Raw genomic sequence first — 12,373 nt, 5'->3', positions numbered from 1 at the left:
GGTTTTTCCCCGCCTACAATTGTTGCAAGTTTGTGTTGGCTGAAATCGAAGTAAAGTTGCAAACAAATCCAAAAGGCGAAACTTGCTAAAATACAAAGACAGTTTTTGGGTCTCTGTCTCTGCCCTCAGCAGGATCTGCTTTCGCCTCGTCCTGTTTGCTCCTTTGGCCGCAGCATAGTTAGCAGAAACCACTAAAAGTGTCATAATTCGATGCCCATGAGATGGCTGTCTCGAAAGTACGTTGGCCGACAAAACTTTGGCGGTAATGACTGTCGTTCTCGTAGTTCCCGAAAATCCCCCTCGAACCCCTCAAAACCTCTAAAACCCCTCCCCCCAAAAACAGCCTGGCGGTGCAACTGTGCGTATGAGCAACCTGCCTTGTCTGCAAAGTTCTGCCGAGGGAAAACAAGGGAAAAGCCAAAAAATGCCAGGCGAATGTTTGCCAGCCGGAAACTTATCGAAAGTGGCGCGGAGTTGCAGCTGCAGCTGCCGGGGGAAATATCTCTCAGATAAACAGATTCCTCTGCACTTTAATATTTATACCACAATTTGATTATCATAGAGTAAAGAGAATGTGGCTTCGGGGCATTACAATTCCATTTAAGTTTTTCACTGACATAAAATTGGAATTAATATGAATAAAAGCTATGCAACATTGTTCTTTGATATTAGGCTTTAAATTTAGTTAAAATTTACAGTTTGTGTCACATTTTCGATGATAAATATTTTATCAAGCATTTGAATATGATAAAAATAAATATCTTCTACCATCTGCAGTACAGCAGCGAACTGAATATGTGAAATAAAAATTTTTAGGCGTACAGAACAAACTCTAAGTGAATAATTTATTACTCTCTGTGTGTGAATTGCTATAGAAATATTGTTCTGGTCATTTTCCCTTAAACAAGTGACACTCCGTTTCGTTGAAAACAAATCCTCTCCACATCCAGCTGCAATTTCAACTCAGCTTTCAAAAACCAAAGTGATAATCTGATTTATGTGAAGTGTTTATTTTCGTTGGCCGTTTTTATTTGTTGATTGTGACATGTGAGTCAGTTGCCTGTGTATGCTGATTGCCTTAATTGTTTCGAGTTTCGACACTGCGACGCATGTGCAATTATGAGTAATTTGCACAATAGAACAATTAGTCTAACAGCCCAACAACAACCAGTTCAACAGTAGCCACAAAAAAAAGTGAAGTGAGCCATTGCGGAAGTCTCAACTAGAACAGCCTCATCCCAAACTGCGTGCTAAAGTTCAGATAGATATGAGTAATCCCCCCACTTACGTAAGATCAATGTTTGTATGTAAGTACCCGGCGAACTCATTCAATTGGGGGGCGAAAACAAGTTGTAATTCGATCAATCGATCGGGAAATCCTACTTGGCATGCTGAAAATGTCATGACATTCATTTAAAAAATGTTCGCTTTTTTGCTCGCTCGACATTGGGACATCCGCACTCATAAGTGAATAAATGAATTAGCTAAATGAAGGCAAGTCGATCAAATAGAAGCTGACCGAAATGTAAACAAGCTGCGAGTGACAAGACAAATGTCTAGAGGCAATAAAAAATACATTTCACACACAGACGAAAGGGGAATTTTCCCAGAAATATCGCAGATTACTGGAGGGCAGAGGGCACTACTGATTTTTAGTGCCTGAATTTATGTCATGGGGAACCTACCACTTTTTTTCCTAATTAAAAATAACTTATAAGGTAGGTAAGGTAAAATGTGTAATTTGGAATAGTATCTTAATATAATAGGCAATTTTTAAGTTCTACGATAACCATAAATAAATATTTATTCTTGCCCAAAACGTTTTTGTTATCATATATTTGCATGAGTGCTTCTCTCTTTTCTGATGTGAATATCATATGTATTTAACCTAAATCCACCCACTTGTAATTCGTTTCCCTTCGACAAAAGAGCATGCCAATTCAAAACTAGATCACTTTCAAATACATATATTAATTTAATGCTAAACAATGTGTTTCGTGGTTTCCCCGATGCCAACTCGAATAAATCCCTCATAAATTACAGGCCAGAAAAATAAACAGACTGCCCGTCATGGTGACTGATCAGCAGCATCTCGGCTATATAATTTCGATCGGCGGTGAATGAAGGCTGATGATGGTTCGTCGGTGTTTATATAGGGGGAGAGGGTCAGTTGATGTTTGTCTTTATGTTCGCAGTTCTCAGAAGCAAATGTTTACGGTGCGGTAACAGTTTGAATAATTACGATTCAAATGTAAATCACTTGCGGCTTGCTTTTTTTTTTTTATATTATATTATATTATATATTATATTTTTGGTTATATTATGATTAGATTTTTGTGTTCTCCTTGAATGTTTTGTGTAAATTGTTTAAGGTTCAAAGATCCCCCAATAATTGATTTGTTGTTTCCTCAGTGTGTCTAACTTAATTAGCCCCCAACTGATAACCATCGATCTGTGATCCCCGCTTATCAGCCATACTTTAGTCGCAAAAAACACAGCTCACGATTCCAACATCACTTTAGTTTTTATTAATATAGATCACAAAGAAAAAAAACAAAGAAAGCTTATGCAACGAGACGGAGGGGACCTTCAAGCGATTGCAAAATCCCTGTAATCATAAGATTAATGGGTTTGTTAATGGACTGGGCTTTTGGTTCGGATCGAATCGGCGGGCTGACCTCATGGGATCGGGGTGCTGGGTCCTCCGATGGGGGCCAAAAGGACCTTCTCGGTGGGGGCGTCATAGGCCACTGGCACTTTGGGCGTGGTCGAGGGCTCATCGGTCAGCTTGTGCTTCAGTTCGTCGTACTTCTGGGCCACCGAGCTGCCAAACTCCTTGGCGCCCTCGCCGATCTTGTCGGTGTAGGGCTTGGCGGCCTCGGCCACCTCCTTGGCCCCCTGGTTGACCTTGCAGCCGAGGTTCTTGAAGAAGTGCTTGAAGTCGCTGTCCTCGGGACTCTTGGCCTCGTCGCACTCGGCGCGAACTTGGCCAGCGGCCATTAGCAGGACCAATCCGATCAAAGAGCACACCACGAGCGATTTCATCTCGACGCTTTCAGCTTGACAACGCGACTGACTGATCGGTCCGCTCCGAGACGGCGGTCTACGATCTGAAATCTCGGGTCTCCGACAACCGGTTCCGCCCCTCCCAACCCCCCGTCACAACTTATCCACCCTGGCTGAAAACTAAGCCCCAAACAAGTTGCGTTCGTGCGATCGGTTGTTTGGCGCTCACTCAATGCGAACTGCTCTAGCTTTTTTGTAATGTAAGCTTCACTGCACTGCGAGAAAGTAGATAGAAGTTTTTAAAGACCCTGAAAAGATCAGCCATAAAATGAGTGTCATAAAACATTAATACTAAGTCCATAGTGTCTTCTTAGTTTGTTAAAATGAATTACATTAATTTGAACTTCGAAGTTCGAACGCTTTTTGTCTATGTATTAGAATATTTATTTCTATGATTATTAATCAACAAAGAAACTTGCGATTAACGGGTAATTATTCTAAATAATTCATAAATTTTAGTTTAATTGTATAGAAAATTATTGATGAATAATGAATGATAAGTTCATTTCAATTTATTCGTATGTGAAAAGTGTGCTCCATTAAATGTTTGCTTATTGTTTACACAAATTTTACGCGAAATTGGTGGATAATCACCTAACTGAACAAAGCCACGGAAGCGTTATTATATTTCAAACAACTATCAAATGTTGTCAACCAACGTTCTATTTAGTATTATTTGCACCCCAATTCGCTTTCCCATATTACAGATAAGTTGTGAAAGAAAAACAATCATTTTATTTCAGATATAGATTTTCAGCAATTATTAGATCATTATATCTTTATTCACGCTACAAAAAAAAACATATGCTTATAATATAACTGACTTTAGTTGTTATTCATGCTGTGAGTCCGTTTGCGCTGTGAATTTTTATTATTATTTTATATTATTTGCGGTGTTGGAGTTTTAAAGTGCATTGTTTTGTTTTATAATAATTAAAACAAAATATTATTTCTTGTGCTTGTAGAGCTCGAATTACTCATTTGGGTGTCCCATTCTTTTGACCCGAATTCCGACTGGTTCCGACTGGGGCACATGGCGGCCTGGGACGTGTGGGGTATACCCAATTGTAGCAGCAGCCGCGATGATCCCTTGCAGAACATATGAATCCCGACCAGACCATTCCCTGGATAATTGGCAGTGACAGGGAGGTGATGACGATGATTATCAGCAGTCCGCAGGTGCCCAGAAGCTGCATCTTTCCCGACGACTGGCAATTAGCAATTGAAGCCCATCCAGTGAGATCGGGCCAAAGAGCCTCCTGTCGCTGGGATGATTCACTGATTCACTGATCCGTTGACACCAAAACCGGCTCACAAGTTATGCCGGTGTTGCAGGGCTTCAGTCAGCAGGCTGTTTGTTTATTTTTGGCCAATAACCACAGTGGCAAGAAGAGTCCAGAAGAGAAAGTCGGGAAAGAATCACAAGTGATGTGAGTCACCAAAGCGGAGGAAGCGGTTCATTAAGAACTTAAACCCAACTGGCTCTGTAGTCCCAACAAGTTTTTGGGTTCCAGTTATGCTAAATTCAAGATTTCTTTTGTAAACACCGGACTTGAACTACAAACACATTGACCCTTTAGATTTGATCTATTAAAATTACTTTGGAAGTGAATTCTGCAAACAAAAAGATGTGTTAGAAAAAATAATATATGAAATGTGTTGTATACTTGAACTTACCCATATGTATACCAGTTGCAATGATGAATCAGCAAACGAGCTCGTACATTTTTCATTTGATATTATATAAAATAGATTATATAAGAATATATTAAATTAAATGCTGTCAACTCATAAATAGGAAATGCTCATCGAATAAAGATCAAAATAATTTATTAATATGTAATATTATACATATATATAAGTGCTTCACTAATTCTTCTCCGGAATGTAGTCCACCTCATTCGCATGATCCTCCAGCCAGTCCAAGTGAACTGGCGGTGCAGAAGTGGTCAGTTCCTCCTTAACATCGTTTTTGGAGGAACTGGAAGCCTCCGAAGTGGAAGTGGTGGTAGTGGTGGTGACCTCCTCCGGCTCCTTTTGCTCATCCTTGTCCTTCTCCTTATCCTTTTCGAACTTAACCGGTGAGGCGAGCACATTCACCAGCTTATTTATGCGCTGGAAGAGCGATATGGTGGCATCCCTGGCCTTCTCCTCCAAGATCTTGGCCTCCTTCTCGATATTGGCTATCCAGGGCTTGGCCTTCTCCAGAGTGCATTGCAGGCTGTGGACGAATTTGTTGACCTCACTGGTACTGGGAGTGGTCACCGAACCCGCATCCTCGGCAGACTTAGCCTCCGATCCGCAGACAATAGAGGCTGCCTGCATTTGACCACTACTGGCCAAGAGGCACAGGCTGGTCAAAAACACGGCGATGGTCAATGAATTAGTCATCGCAGTTGTGGATCTCAAATCTCGAATATCGTGTATCGCCTCTGAGGCCCCACAATCGACTGAAACCCGTTTGCAGCCGCAGTCGTAGCCACTTGACCAAGTTCTTGGGTATCTTGTGGCTTTTGGGTTGCGCTATGGGTTTTCAAGCTACGAAGCTCGGCGAGAAAGTCGTCGGGCAACTAAAATGCATTTTCGTGCGAAGAGAGAGGCCTAGGAAAAATGAGACTGGGGAAATGGAAAAGGCGGAAGGGACTGGAGAGACAGAGAATTCTTAACAATGTATAAGAGACAAAATGGGAAAAGAGAAATTTTTACGTCTACTAATTTGTAAAGGTGACTAATCCATCAAGTTCAACTTACACACGACATCTCAACTAAACATTTAAAAGAACACTATTGGAAAAAATTCAATACTAACCCACGAGTTTAACCAAAAAAAAAAACTGAATTATAAATGGAATTTTCGTCATAACTTGGCTAAAAATGCTCATAACGATGAAAGAAGAATAACTGTTTTGAGCAGCTAATTTCCATTGCTAACTATCCCTATCACTTTTTAAAGAATTTAGAAAAATTAATTTTTGGGTGAATTTTTCCATTTTTTTAAGGGGTAACATCATCAAAATTTGCAAAAAATGGCCAAAAAATAGAATTTGCCTTTTTGAACACAGTTTGATTGGAAATTTAATTACGAACTCAACGAGGTATAACATTCCATATTCAGGCTATTATTTTTAAAGTTGTGGCAAAAAACGGATTATTTGATGTACGAAATTTGGAAACACGGCTCTTGCCAAAAACTTGATATTTACAAACGGAATTTTCGTTACAACTTCGCTGAAAATTGTCATATAGATGAAAGAATAACTATTTTGAGCAGCTTATTATCAGTGCTAACGATCCCTATCAACTTTTAAAGAATTTAGGAAAATTAATTTTTGGGTCAATTTTCGCATTTTTTGTAAGGGGTAACATCATCAAAATTTGCAAATAATGGCCAAAAAATAGAATTTGCATTTTTGAACACAGTTTGATTGGAAATTTAATTACGAGCTCAACGAGGCATAACATTCCATATTCAGGCGATTATTTTTTAAGTTATGCCCGACATGCTAATAATTATGATCGCCTGGTACCAGAAATCCAAGAAATTATTCTTCGGTTAAAAACTCTTTGCTGTTTGTTTTACTAATGTTGCTGGTTTTGTTTCTTAATTTTTTGCTATTTGTTTTTCACTTACTTTAAATTTAATTTATGTAACGTTTTAACATAGAAATTTTTGCTTGGTATGTATTAATATTTTAAAAAATAAAAGATTAACGTAAATTGGTTACTCTACTCCCCACAACTTCATCTCCCTCTCCGTGTCTCTGGATCCATTTGTGCTCCCCATCGTTTCTCTCGTATCATATATATCATTTTATATCAGGACGAACATCTAGTCGAAGAAAGTTACAACTCCAATGGTAAGGCATAAAATTATTCTGTATACAAGTTGTTTCCTCGTCCGTTTTCCGGTCCAAGGACTGTGTTGGTAGTATTAGCCTACTCCAAGTCCGGTTCATGCTGATAGAAGCCAGCCAGATCGGCCGGCTTTAGCATTCCACGCGAATATGCGTATTCAATGAGGGCCAGGTGACAGAACACGTACTGTTCGGGCATCTGAAAACAGTGGGCTCGCTGCGAGCGGATCTTTTCAACGGTTCCACGTATGTCCACCGTGCCCACGTCCTCCAGGCGCGATATGCAAGTGGCCAGGGTGATGAATGTACCTGTGTAGAGTTTTTGGTAGTCAGTCAATCTGGCGTTGATTGTCTACAATGTTGGCGCCTCACCTGAGCGTCCAATGCCTGCACTGCAGTGCACCACAATGGGCGGTCCAAGGGGATGACCCGCCCAGGTGTCGACCAGTCCTTCGAGGACCTGCGCCTGCTTCTCACGCACCTTCTGCACGAAGTTCAGCATGGTCATGGCCGAGCTGGGAATGCCATAGTCCGGCCAGCTGGTGAACTGCCAGTGTGAGACATTGCGAACTTCGTCTGTCTGTTGGCGAAATGACAAAGTGATTCTAATAATATTCGCTATCGTTGTACTATAAAGAGAGCTTCACCTTTATGTTTCTCAATTCTAACGAGGTAACCATGTAGCCCTCGTTGCACTCAACGCTAATTGTTCGCACATGGTAGTCGCCAAACTCTAAGGAACCTTCTTCAGTCGGCTCCCAGTACTGGACGCATTTCACACATCCGCGCTCCACCACGCGCATCGTCATCACTATAAGTAAACAATGTTGTTCCCAGATCATGCGCCAAAAGTCCTTGCATGTGTTTGGTAATGGACCTGGCGGAGTTAACTCCATTAGCATATAGTTTATGCATATGATTTAGTGTGTCATCATCGCTTACCTTGAGTTGTTATATAGGCACTATTTTCTTTGTAGCCATCGACGAAGTTCGCATTTATGTAATCCGACGCCTCGTCGCCGTCTTCGTGTGTCAGAACCACTCGATTTTGATCGTAGCAGAGGACGTCTGCGAAGCGATTCTTGGTCAGATTGGCATGCATTCTGCGAGAATATAGGAACGTTAATTATCAGTGCTCTAGAATGAAGATTTCATTTGACCTACCTTGAATGCCAGAAGGTGCCCTCGGGCGGCCTATTCCGAATGACCGCGTACTCCTCAAACAGACCACGGAGTCCGCCCTGCTTCACCATCTGGACAATCTGATGAATGGACTTGGAATCGCCCTCCTGACCATCGAGACTATCATCGATACTCATGTCGGATGAGGAGCTGCTGGGCGGGTTCAAAAACTGTCTGCCCCCATTGGTGGTGGCGCCGTTAGCTGCTCCAGCGGCTGTGGTGGCGTACGTGATGGTTCTGTTGTTGTCCGCGGTATTATTATCGCCCAACTGGTGGACGGCGCTGATTATCCTGGTTTTTTGATTGTTGGACACAATTTCTGATCCAATTTCTGAACTGGATCCGGATCCATCGCTCACATCCATGATATTGGCCAGCAGCTTGTCCTCACGATTCATCATCGATTGGCGGCAGCTGAGCAACAATGTGTCGTGATCGACCTCCAGCGTGCCACCCAAGTGAAGGGGCAGCGTCTTGCGCGGCACGTGCAGCGCCAATTGAGGCACCGATCCAGTGAACACTCGCTCGCGCAGCTTCTTTCGCACGAATAGACGCAGGATCTTAATGAGTGCTTTGAACCACAGTGGCGCTGTCACGATCAGGACCTTCTTCAGACGCGCTGTATAACCGGCCATCAAGAATCAAAAAATTTAGACAGGTTTTTTTCTGTGGCAGCTACGATTTCTAACTAGCTCACTTTGTAACGTCTCAATAAAGAAGTATTGTTTTGACAGTTCATATATGGCAGGTGAAAATGTTCCTTAGATCTGAATTTTTTAGAATTTCAGTCGACTACTTTACAATCTGCATACGAAATCGAATTAAAGCGTTATCCTTTGAACAATTACTACTTCATTTACCGCCCCTATAATTATAAATAAAAATTTGTGAAGCTTTTACTTTAAAACCTTAATTACCTTAATTATTTATAAAATGCGTATTTATTTTCGAGGGGTTCCCACCATAACTTGGCTAAAAATGCTCATAAAGAAGAAAGAATAACTGTTTTGAGCAGCTAATTACCAGTGCTAACAATCCCTATCATTTTTTGAAGAATTTAGGAAAATTAATTTTTGGGTCAATTTTTACATTTTTTGTAAGGGGTAACATCATTAAAATTTGCAAAAAATTGACAAAAAAATGAATTTTCATTTGTGGATACAGTTCGATTGGAAATTTAAATACGAGCTCAACAAGGTATTGCAGTCTAGATTTGGACTTTTATTTTATAAGTTGTAGCTTAAAAAACCTATCAAATACCTAAAAAATCAAATTTAATTGGGTATTTCATTAATAACTCAACGCAGTATGGCACAGTTTATTTGGAGCATTTTTTGCAATGCTTTGTCCAAAACACTTTAAATTCACATACCACGAACTAAAGACTTTTCCACATTTGTATTTTTACTTTCCATTTTTATTTACACAAAAAAAAAATCATAAAAAAACTTAAGTGTTAACGGGAGGGGGTAGGACTCTTTAGGGACTATTTCCTCAACTTGCTGCAGTTGCCCAAGGCATCCAGAATGTGTCCATGCCCACACTGCTGCTCGCCCTTGAGGATGTCCGGATTGATAATCTCTACGTTGGCCAGGAAGCCGCGATCCTTGCTCATCTCCTCGGCGGAATCCTTGGCCAGCTTGTCGCGGAAGTCGTCGAAGCGATCCTTGAGATCGCTACCCAAGACCTTGGCCTTCTCGCCCAGCTTCTGGGCGCCCTCTTTGAGTTCCGTGCCCAAGTCCTTGGCCTTCTCGCCCAGCTTCTTGGCTCCCTCCTTGATGTGGCACCCCACGTTCTTGAAGAAGTCGCGCACCTCGTGCTCCGAACTGCTACTGCTGCCCGTAATCTCCGATATCTTATCGGTCACATCTCCAAGTCCGGGTATCTTGTCCTCGCAATCGAAGAGTCCCGCCTGACTTTGAAGAAAAACTCCGGCGAGCAGCAGGAGGACCAGCGATCCTTGCAAGCTATTCATCTTGATATATTCGGTTCCTTTGGCTTTATCCACAAAAACCAGACTGAACGTTGACTCCACTGATACTGGACTGACCTGGGGCGCTTCGATTTCCACCCATTTTATTCGTATCGCCGTCGCCTTTGTGTGTCACTTGCTTCGCATTTTCTTTAATTCAATTGGCGAACGGCAACAATCATCGCAATTGTGCGCTGATTTAAGCACAACTCGACAAAGATACAAATACACAATGATATGGATGGAGATACAGCTGCAGGCCGATGATTCCGTGATGGTCATCCAGATAATGTTGCCCTTTTAAATATATATCCCAGTATCGCTACGAATTCCCAAATAAATACGATTATTTCCTCGTTAAGCCGGAAGCTGTGACAAATATGGCATATAAATAGACCATATAGTATATATACTAGACGAGATCCGTTCAATTGGTATTTACACTCGACTCAGGCGACACAAATCTGGAAGTGACCTACAATGGCACGAGCTACTAGTGATTATATAACAATTGGCGAGGCCAGAACATTCTCGAAAACTGCAAATATTTGAGGGAGATGCGTAAAACTGATAAACTGATACTGAGTGTTCTAAAAAAAGTTTCCGATTTTTTGCAGGATTTTGTATAACATCAAAAAGTTACTATGTCAACCCTCGAAAAGGCATTTATGTAGCATTACATTATGTATTGCCATTTTATTGATGTTCAATTGAGTCAACAGATGAAATCGAATTGCAATTACCCCGATCATTTGCTGCTTTTCATTTGGATCTAATTCCAGGTTCCGTCATCATGAGCCCCAATTGAGTGGATTTTGCTATCGTAAGTGCCATCTATAGAGGCGTCATCCTCCTGATCCTCCTGATCCTCCTGATCTTCCTGATCTTCTTGATCCTCCTGATCCTCAATGTCCTCTTCATCGTCATCTAACAATTTGATGTCTTCATCTGAACTTGGTGCGTCTGTGGGTTCAGTTGTGACTTCGGGTGCCTTGGGGGAGGTGGTGGTTCTGAGAGTGGTTGTGGGAAGGTTGGTGGTTGTGGTGGGGTTGGTGGTTGTGGTGGGGTTGGTGGTTGTGGTGGGGTTGGTGGCTGTGGTGGGGTTGGCGGTTGTGGTGGGTTTGGTGGTTGTTGTGGGGTTGGTAGTAGTGGGTGGCGCGATAGGGGCCTCGGGATTCTTCACTAAATCTTCACCTAATATAGAGAAATCATTTTGTTTATGAAATGCTACGATGCTCGCCAGTAAAATTTGCGTAAAATCTAATTTCATGAGTGAATTGCAATTATGCAAAACTTGTTGTCTTGTTTCTTACACTCCGGACGGCTTGGATCGAAGTCACAGCGTATCCTCCAGTCGAATTCGTCCTCATCGAGCGGGACAACCACCTTCTTGGGCCGCCTTACGTAGAACACGTCCTTCACCTCTATAATTTCGAGATCGGGATCGTCGGGTGATGTGCGTCTGCGTATAAATCTTAGTTTTTTCCGCTCCGGGAGAGAGCGAGCCTGAAGAATCTCCAGGCAGGAGATTCCCAATAAAACAATAAGAAACAGGGATCTGCTCATCGCGTTGTCTGCAGCTCAACTATTTTGGAAGAGCTTCTCTTGCAAGCTTCTCGAATGGAATTAAAACTGTGTGGAAGCTTATCAAATTTGATAACCTTCAGACCTTGGACCCAAGAGTGGTCTGGAGGGGTTGTGTGTGGAAGAATGTTGGATGTGGCATACTTTCGGTCCGCTTCGCATAATTGCGGCTCACGCCTCGTGACGATGCATCAATGTCCGCATAAATTAGATTTCCTCCACGGACGCGCAACAAATTAGCCGCAAACATAATTGCCTCGAGCTTGGCTAAAAGCCCAACCCCCTCTCCACCCCCGCCTTTAAAAGTGGCACGCCATGGGAAGGAGACGAGAATCTGCGACAGATGGCGGAAATTGGTCGAGCAGTAAGACGCCTGTTTTCTTGGGCATATCGCAATCAGCGAGGCACATAATTAATAAATAAACAAATGTGTGGAACTATTATTGTAAGTCCAACCAAATATTCAGTTCGCTTCTGTGGTAAAAAATTGGAGACCGGCTGGAAGAAAACGGATATCCTAGAAATTGTAAGCCCTAGTGACACTGAAAAATAAAAATTATTTCTTTCGATTGTGAGAGATTATAACTGCACACTTGCACTCAGCTCTTTATCTTAACTTAGTCAACAGGCATAGGTTTACAAATGTATCTTACCTTAAATTGATGTGCTCTCGATCCGCTTCCTTGATCTCCGAATTTCCGAGCAGCTGACTCAT

At 41.9% G+C, this 12,373-nt stretch overlaps 5 protein-coding genes across 5 annotated transcripts; all 5 read right to left on the bottom strand.

Moving 5' to 3' along the window:
- Positions 1-2,505: 2,505 nt before the first annotated feature.
- LOC27206590 lies at positions 2,506-3,142 on the bottom strand. The gene is made up of 2 exons (XM_016181068.2): positions 2,679-3,142; positions 2,506-2,608 (listed from the first exon to the last, which is right to left on the bottom strand). Exon 1 carries the CDS (start codon positions 3,043-3,045, stop codon positions 2,680-2,682), a length of 366 nt encoding a protein of 121 aa, XP_016038717.1. The 5' UTR covers positions 3,046-3,142; the 3' UTR covers positions 2,506-2,608; position 2,679.
- Positions 3,143-4,879: 1,737 nt separating this feature from the next.
- On the bottom strand, positions 4,880-5,559 carry LOC6740525. The gene has a single exon (XM_002077315.4). The coding sequence runs from the start codon at positions 5,455-5,457 to the stop codon at positions 4,936-4,938; it is 522 nt and encodes a 173-aa protein (XP_002077351.2). The 5' UTR covers positions 5,458-5,559; the 3' UTR covers positions 4,880-4,935.
- Positions 5,560-6,624: 1,065 nt separating this feature from the next.
- On the bottom strand, positions 6,625-9,035 carry LOC120285309 (tyrosine-protein phosphatase non-receptor type 9-like). Its single transcript, XM_039297057.2, has 5 exons — positions 8,085-9,035; positions 7,863-8,023; positions 7,568-7,797; positions 7,293-7,500; positions 6,625-7,229 (listed from the first exon to the last, which is right to left on the bottom strand). Exons 1-5 carry the CDS (start codon positions 8,735-8,737, stop codon positions 7,003-7,005), a joined length of 1,479 nt encoding a protein of 492 aa, XP_039152991.1. The 5' UTR covers positions 8,738-9,035; the 3' UTR covers positions 6,625-7,002.
- A 462-nt stretch (positions 9,036-9,497) lies between these two features.
- Positions 9,498-10,172, bottom strand: LOC6740534. Its single transcript, XM_002077324.4, has one exon. The coding sequence runs from the start codon at positions 10,075-10,077 to the stop codon at positions 9,589-9,591; it is 489 nt and encodes a 162-aa protein (XP_002077360.1). The 5' UTR covers positions 10,078-10,172; the 3' UTR covers positions 9,498-9,588.
- A 573-nt stretch (positions 10,173-10,745) lies between these two features.
- On the bottom strand, positions 10,746-11,697 carry LOC6740692 (bromo and FHA domain-containing protein DDB_G0267958). The gene is made up of 2 exons (XM_002077456.3): positions 11,388-11,697; positions 10,746-11,268 (listed from the first exon to the last, which is right to left on the bottom strand). Exons 1-2 carry the CDS (start codon positions 11,638-11,640, stop codon positions 10,847-10,849), a joined length of 675 nt encoding a protein of 224 aa, XP_002077492.2. The 5' UTR covers positions 11,641-11,697; the 3' UTR covers positions 10,746-10,846.
- Between the last annotated feature and the right edge of the window lie 676 nt (positions 11,698-12,373).

This window comes from Drosophila simulans, chromosome X (genome assembly GCF_016746395.2).
Source record: "Drosophila simulans strain w501 chromosome X, Prin_Dsim_3.1, whole genome shotgun sequence".
NCBI lineage: Eukaryota > Metazoa > Arthropoda > Insecta > Diptera > Drosophilidae > Drosophila > Drosophila simulans.
Note: the sequence above shows the minus strand (reverse complement) of the source record. Positions and strands in the feature narration are given on the sequence as shown.

What these genes read in the sequence shown, in the direction of transcription:
- LOC6740692 (XM_002077456.3), bottom strand. Translation starts at nt 11,640, where the DNA reads ATGAGCAGATCCCTGTTTCTTATTGTTTTATTGGGAATCTCCTGCCTG. An exon ending in CGATCCAAGCCGTCCGGAGT is followed by an intron (nt 11,269 to 11,387) that starts GTAAGAAACAAG and finishes TCTCTATATTAG; the next exon opens with GTGAAGATTTAGTGAAGAAT.
- LOC27206590 (XM_016181068.2), bottom strand. Translation starts at nt 3,045, where the DNA reads ATGAAATCGCTCGTGGTGTGCTCTTTGATCGGATTGGTCCTGCTAATG.
- LOC6740525 (XM_002077315.4), bottom strand. Translation starts at nt 5,457, where the DNA reads ATGACTAATTCATTGACCATCGCCGTGTTTTTGACCAGCCTGTGCCTC.
- LOC120285309 (XM_039297057.2), bottom strand. Translation starts at nt 8,737, where the DNA reads ATGGCCGGTTATACAGCGCGTCTGAAGAAGGTCCTGATCGTGACAGCG. An exon ending in GGCACCTTCTGGCATTCAAG is followed by an intron (nt 8,024 to 8,084) that starts GTAGGTCAAATG and finishes ATATTCTCGCAG; the next exon opens with AATGCATGCCAATCTGACCA. An exon ending in TGCAGGCATTGGACGCTCAG is followed by an intron (nt 7,230 to 7,292) that starts GTGAGGCGCCAA and finishes AACTCTACACAG; the next exon opens with GTACATTCATCACCCTGGCC.
- LOC6740534 (XM_002077324.4), bottom strand. Translation starts at nt 10,077, where the DNA reads ATGAATAGCTTGCAAGGATCGCTGGTCCTCCTGCTGCTCGCCGGAGTT.